General features: G+C 19.3%; 2 protein-coding genes across 2 annotated transcripts in view; one reads left to right on the top strand and one right to left on the bottom strand.

The window, feature by feature from the left end:
• Positions 1-5,093, bottom strand: part of DDB_G0283967 (hypothetical protein) — a gene marked incomplete at both ends in the record, with an annotated part of 5,769 nt that extends 676 nt beyond the window's left edge. The window contains 5 exons of the mRNA XM_633742.1: positions 1-3,144; positions 3,256-3,443; positions 3,539-4,279; positions 4,584-4,725; positions 5,026-5,093. The exon at positions 1-3,144 is cut by the window's left edge and continues 676 nt beyond it. Of these exons, the coding sequence (XP_638834.1) occupies positions 1-3,144; positions 3,256-3,443; positions 3,539-4,279; positions 4,584-4,725; positions 5,026-5,093 (4,283 nt within the window). The remainder of the gene's footprint in view (positions 3,145-3,255; positions 3,444-3,538; positions 4,280-4,583; positions 4,726-5,025) is intronic.
• A 937-nt stretch (positions 5,094-6,030) lies between these two features.
• On the top strand, positions 6,031-7,456 carry erkB (extracellular response kinase; the record flags this gene model as incomplete). Its single annotated transcript, XM_633741.1, has 3 exons — positions 6,031-6,319; positions 6,457-6,584; positions 6,764-7,456. 3 exons carry the CDS (start codon positions 6,031-6,033, stop codon positions 7,454-7,456), a joined length of 1,110 nt encoding a protein of 369 aa, XP_638833.1.
• Between the last annotated feature and the right edge of the window lie 333 nt (positions 7,457-7,789).

The raw sequence follows: 7,789 nt of genomic DNA, 5'->3' as shown, positions 1-7,789 counted from the left end.
AATTTATTAATTGATGAATTGTTGTTATTGTTTGACAATTGATAATAATCAAATAATTCATAAGAGTGGTATGGATTTGGTGTTATGGTTATTGTATTACATTGACTATAATATCTTGTTAACTCATATTCAGATTTCTTACTATGAATCTTTAAAAATTTATCATCTGGATATGGCGATATAATTCTTAAACCATCACTGCCATCATCAAACATTTCATATAAAGTATTAATTAATGGTAATAACCAAAATTCGCAATTTGAATTTAAAATTTCAATATTAATTTTTAAATTATTATTATTATTATCATTGAGATCTTGTTGTATTTGTTGTTTATTCTTATAAATTGTTTGAAAGAATTCAATAACATTATCAACTTCTGAATGATTTAAATTTGTTAATTTTAAATTTATGACTTTTAAATTTGAACATAATTGATTATTTGATAAATTATCAATGATTCTATTAAAACTTGAACCTTCACTTGTGATACAATCCAATGTAATTTCAATTAAATTTGGAAATTCATCAATGTCAACTAAAATATCTAAATGTCTTTTTAAATCTAATGAATTTTCATAATTATTATAATTATTATTATAATTGTTATTACTATTATTATTATTATTATTAATTGATAAATCAATTGATTGAGAATTTTTAAAAATATCTTTCCATTGTTCCATTGGATAAGTTAAGATTTGATTAAAAGAGAAATGAATTAATCTTTCAAATAAACAATATCTATTACCTGGATTAATTGATTTAACAATCTTCATTCTCTTTGCAATTCTATAATCATTTGATAATAATTTTTGACAAATTAAAAACCAATCTCTACAAACTAATGATAATGTCATTTTCCATTCACTTTTACAATCTTCATTATTATTATTATTATTATTATTATTATTATTTTTATTATTATTATTACTACTACTGCTACTACCACAATTTAAAATTGTTTTTAATAATGGTTCATAACCATTTTTAAAACTATCATCAATTAATGGCATAATTGGACGTTTTAAAGATTTTAAAAGATCGGCCAATGATGGATTATATGATGAAGATGATTGAATGATTTTTATAATTGATTCTTTATGAGTTAATGTTAATTTATCAAATGCATTCTTAAATGAAATTGAATGTGCCAATTGTGCTGGATAACTAATAACCAATTTCTTTAAGAATTTATATGATGATAATGGTAAAACCTGATTTAAAAATAATAAAAATCTTGGATTCTTTCTATCAATAAATAATGAAAAGTCATTATTTCTACTACTACCACTACTATTTGAATTCTTATTATTGTTATTACTATTACCACCACCATAATTTTTATAATATAATAAATTTTGTTTAATAATTAAATCATAATGAAATGATTTTGAACCTGGAACATATTCATTATTTAAAATTAACATTAACTCTATGAATGGTGTTATATTGATTAATGGGTTCTCTTTCTTTCTTTTGTAAATACAATTTAGTATACCAGACATGAACTGAGTGTAAATGTCATCCATGCAAGGTAAAGATTCAATTAATGATGTCAATTGTGGTATTAACAAATAAATGAACCTAACATTCTTTTTATTTCCACTTGCATACATAAATACATTTACAACTGATTGTGGTAACTTTTCAACTAATCCATTATAAATCTTTCTAATTCTCTCCCTTTGTGAATTAGTAGTATATGCATTTGGACAATATTTACCAATAACTTTTATAAATTGTAATGTATTTATAAATGATTTAATTTTACAATCATCATCAATATTATTATTGTTATTATTTAAATTATCTTCAATTTCATCCTGTTGTTTTTTTTTATTTTTATTACCATTATTATTATTATTATTATTATTATTATTATTATTATTATTATTATTATTATTATTATTATTATTATTACCATTATTATTATTACTTTGTTGTTGTTCATCTTCAACTATAATATTATTATAATTTTCATCAATATTTGATTTTATATCTTTTTGTAAAATTCTTTCAATATAACAATTAAATTCATACCATGATGAATGACGATAATAGTAATCTAAAAATATTGGAAATAAACCTTCACGTTTACATAAACATGTTGATCCTATAAATTTTAAAATTACTTGAATATCCGATAATCTTAATTGTTCACCATTAAATTCTGTTAAAATATCACCTAATATTACCATACCACCAGTATGTTTACCATTACATTGATAATATGTATCTTCATTTTCAATATTATTATTACTATTATTATTCTCAATATTCTGATTATTATTTTGATTGTTATTATCATCATTATTATTATTATTATTATTATTATTATTATTATTATTATTATTATTATTATTATTATTATTATTATTATTTTGAATATTTTTTAAATTTCTTGTATCATTGGCTTTAACAATTGAATTAATTGCAATATGAAATAATTGAATATAATTATCACCCATTATTTTATATAATAATACCAATGATCTAATAATACTTTCATACTCTAAAGTACCTGCACCATTTAATTTTATATAATCAATAGTTCTAAAATGTTTCATTAATATTCTAACATGTCCAACCATTTCTTTACCACCCAATAATTTAATTAAGTAAACAATTGAATCTAAAACTTCATATTTTTTATAATCACCTTCATCATTTTCGTTTTTATTATTATTATTTTGATTATTATTATTATTATTATTACTATTATTACTACTATTATTAATATTATTAATATTTTGATTATTATTTTGTGTATTATCTAATTTTAAAGTGATTGGTATTTGAATTAATCTATTTATATAATCATTCATTTGTGAACTATTATTATTAAAAAATGATTTACCAAATGATTTAACCAATAGATTTAACATACTGAATGAAGATGATTTTTGAAATAATTTAAATAATTTAGAGAAATGTGGTTCAATAATTTTAGAGATAACTTTTGGATCTTTACCAATTAATTTCTTTAAAATTATGAAAAACTTTTCTTGATGTTTATAAATCTCTTGAATAATTCTCTCATAAAATTGTTCTGTATCTAAAAAATTCATTAAATGTAATTCTAAACACTCAATACCTTTATCTCTTAATAAATCATATGAATTAATTATATTAAATATTGTACTATAAAAAAAAAAAAAAAAAAAAAAAAAAAAAAAAAAAAAAAATATATATATATTAGTGTTAATTAAAATAAAGTGTGTTTTAAAAAGTAATAGTAGTAGTAAAACTTACTTTAAAAATAATGTTTTATTATCTTTTAATAAATATGAATTATTACCTAATGATAATATAAAATTTGAACATCTTATATAATCATCAGGTTTAGTTGTAATTGACCAATAGGTTGTAAAATATTGAAATGTTTCATTCTCTATAACATTATTTCCAAAAAACTTTTTAATTTCTCTATAATTTTTATCCTAAAAAAATAAATAAAAAAAAAAAAAAAAAAAATAGGTAAGTATCTATGGCAATAATAATAATAATAAAAATGAAAACAATAACCACAACATACATTTTTACAATATAAGAAAAGCAATGGTATTAATAGGATATAGGATTCTTTTAATGTAGTTGGATTAACTATATGATTGAATGGAATTGGACTCTTTATATTATTATATGAAGATGATAAACTACTATTACCACTATGTTGATCATCAGTTGAGAAGGAATCATCATCATTATTATTATTATTTTTATTATTATTATTATTGGTTGGTGATAAAAACATCATACCATTTAATGGTGTATATGGTGTATATGGAGTATTTGGTTGATATGGTGATACCAATGATGATGATGCATTTGAAAAATAATTTTTAGTTGGTGTTGTATATGAGGATGATGATGCTAAACTGTATGATGTTGACGAAGATGATGATGAAAATTTTGATGCTGGTGAATTAATATGTAAATTATCTGATTTTGTTGTAGTTGTCGTTGTTGATGATGATGAATTTATATTTATCATTCTAGTTGGTGATAATGGTGATAATGGCTCAATACCTCTATTTCTAGAAAAGAATTTATTTTGACATAATAAATCCAACATTATCACCAAACTATTATTATCAATTGAATCTCTAATATCAACATTTAATATCAATTTAAACATTGAATCAATTATAATCAATAATGAATCTGAACTTGAATTTTTATCCAACCATACTACCCTAACCAATTTCAATATACATTGTAATAATCTTTTACAAATATAATTATTATTCTTATCTCTAAATACTCTATTATAATACTAGAAATATTGGTTTATTAAAAAAAAAAAAAATTAATAAATAAAATAATTAAATAAAATAAAATAAAAATAAATAAAAAAATTAAAGTAAAAAAAAAAAATAAACATATATGGCAATATTGATATTAATATTAATAAGGTTAATTTCTAAGTCATTTATTTTTTATTTATTTATTAAAAATGGAAATATTTTTTTTTTGAGAAAAAAAAAAAAAAAAAAAAAAGTAAAAAAGAAATCTAAATTTAATTTTTATAATATAATAATTATAATTATTATATTAAAATAGTAGTAGATGGAACATACATCAGTGAATTCAGTTATATATTCAACAATTATATCAGTACTAAAATAGTCCAATGTTTTCTTTGAATGAAATAAATGAGTTTCTAAAAAAATGAATTTCTTATTATTTTCGACATATTTACTTAATTGGTTTGTACCACTTCTAAAATTAATCATTTATTTCTCTTTAAAAGCTTATGTTTAATGTTTTATGTCAATTTTCAAAAAAAAAAATAAAAAAAATAAAAAAAAAATAAAAAAAAATAAAATAAAAAAAAAAAAAAAAAAAAAAAAAATAAAAAAAGTGAAATTAAAAAAAAAAATCAAAAAATCCAAACTGTTTTTTTTTTTTTTTTTGAGTTGGACACAAAATTTATTAAAATATTTAATGAATTTCCAAAATTGGTAATTTATATTGGTAATAAAATTTTTATTTTTGAAATTTTCCAAATGAATCATTTACAAAATAGGAAAAATTGCAATAAAAATTTCCAATTTAAATAAGACCCCTAAAAAGTCAATGTTTAACATTTTCAAAAAAATAATAAATTTAAAAATAAAAATCTGAATAGTGTTTTCTTCTTTTTTTTTTTTATTTTCAAAATTTGCAACATGGACAACAATCTAAAAAAGGATTACAACGATGCAAAAAAAAAAAATAAAAATGACAAAAATAACAAAAACTGTAAAATAAAAAAATCAAAAAGAAATAAAAAAAAACTTGATCATTTGCTAATTCTTTGATTATTAAATTAAAAAAATCAAAAAAAAAAAAAAAAGAAAAAAAATCAAAAAAAATAGGGTGATCGATATTGCGTGAATATCATAAAATTTTGATGAAGGATTTTGTAGTAATGAATTTTATTTCAAAAAAAAAAAAAAAAAAATAAAGTTTGGCCGTTTACAAAAAAAAAAAAAAAAAAATAAAGTGTGGCTGTTTACAAAAGTTTTTTTTTTTTTTTTTTTATTTTTTTTTTTTTATTTTTTTTTTTTTACAGCCTCAAAAATTTTTTTTATTTTTTTTTTATTTTTTGAAAATTAAGATTTATTGGCCCCAATTTAAAAAAAAAAAAAAAAAAAAAGAAACCCCTATTTATTTTTTTTATTTTAATAATATTTTTTTTTTTTAATTTAATAAAAAAACCATCTCAGTTGGTTTTTTTTTTTTTTTTCAATTTTTTTTTATTTTAATTATTTTTTTTTTTTTTTAATTTTTAAATTTTTTTAATTTTATTTTTTTTTAATTATTTATAGAAAAAAAAAATCTTTTTAAACCCAAAATTTTTTTTTTTATTATATAATAAATATATATACATATATTATATTTTTTCAAAAAAAAAAAAAAAACAAACTTAACTAAATCACATCACTTATTTATAATTTTAAAATATTTATAATAATATATATATATACACACACACACACCCAATCCAATATAAATAAATCAATAAAATAATAATAATACACAATGTCATCTGAAGATATAGATAAACATGTTTTAAGAAAGTATGAAGTTTTACAAAAGATAGGTAAAGGAGCCTATGGTATTGTTTGGAAAGCAATAGATAAAAAAACAAAACAAACAGTTGCACTTAAAAAGATTTTTGACGCTTTCCAAAATGCCACTGATGCTCAAAGAACATTCAGAGAGATCATGTTCCTCCAAGAATTACATGGCCATGAAAATATAATTAAACTTTTAAATGTTATAAAAGCTGATAATGATAGAGATATTTATCTAGTTTTTGAACACATGGGTAAGAAAAAAAAAAAAAAAAAAAAAAAAAAAAAAAAAAGAAAAACAAGAAGAACAAGAAAGAAGATTATTTTAAAATTTAAAAAAAATAATAATTTATTAATCCATTTTTATTTTATTTTTTTTATTTTTTTTTAGAAACTGATTTGCATGCAGTGATCAGAGCAAAGATTTTAGAAGAAATTCATAAACAATATACAATTTATCAATTATTAAAAGCATTAAAATATATGCACTCTGCTAATGTATTACATAGAGATATAAAAGTATGTTATAAATAATAATAATAATAATAATAATAATAATAATAATAATAATAATAATAATAATAATAATAATAATAATAATAATAATAATAATAATAATAATAATAATATTTAAATTGATATGGTATTTATAACTAATATTTTTTATTTTTTTTATATTTTTTCTTTATAATTATTAGCCAAGTAATTTATTATTAAATTCAGAATGTTTAGTTAAAGTTGCTGATTTTGGATTGGCACGTTCAATTACATCATTGGAATCAATTGCAGAAGCAAATCCAGTGTTAACTGAATATGTTGCAACACGTTGGTATAGAGCTCCCGAAATTTTATTGGGATCAACCAAATATACAAAGGGAGTTGATATGTGGTCGATTGGATGTATTTTGGGTGAATTGTTGGGTGAAAAAGCAATGTTTCCAGGAAACTCAACCATGAATCAATTGGATTTGATCATTGAAGTCACTGGACGTCCATCAGCAGAAGATATCGAGGCTATTAAATCACCATTTGCTGGTACAATGTTAGAGTCATTACCACCATCAAATCCACGTTCACTCTCTGATATGTATCCATCCGCATCTGTAGATGCTTTAGATCTCTTGAAGAAACTACTACAATTTAATCCAGATAAAAGAATAACTGCAGAGGAGGCATTGGCTCATCCTTTTGTCACTCAATTCCATAATCCTGCTGAAGAACCACACTTTGATCGTATCATTAAAATCTCTATTGATGATGGTCAAAAATTCCCAATCGCTGAATATAGAAATAGATTATACAATGATATCATCAAAAAGAAAAAAGAAGAAAGAAAAAAACAAACAAACCCAACTAAACCAGATACAACTGCTCCAACTTTATCAACATAAAAAAAAAAAAAAAGATTTAAAAATCTAAAAAAAAAAAAAAAAAAAAAAAAATTTTAGATCAAAGATCTCTTTTTTTTTTTTTTTCTTTTCTTTCTTTATCAAATATCTATTTTAAGTGTATTAAAATTTTAAATATCAAAAAACAAAAAAAAAAAAAAAAAATACAAAAAAAAAAAAATAATAAAAAAATGTAAAATAAATAGCATTAAAACAAAAAAAAAAAAAAAAAAAAAAAAAAAAGATATAGAATAAAATATATAGTTATATATATATAATTTAATAAAAACAAATAAATAAAATAAAATAAATAAAATATGTATATAATAATTAAAA

Source organism: Dictyostelium discoideum, assembly GCF_000004695.1.
Source record: "Dictyostelium discoideum AX4 chromosome 4 chromosome, whole genome shotgun sequence".
Lineage (NCBI taxonomy): Eukaryota > Evosea > Eumycetozoa > Dictyosteliales > Dictyosteliaceae > Dictyostelium > Dictyostelium discoideum.
Note: the sequence above shows the minus strand (reverse complement) of the source record. Positions and strands in the feature narration are given on the sequence as shown.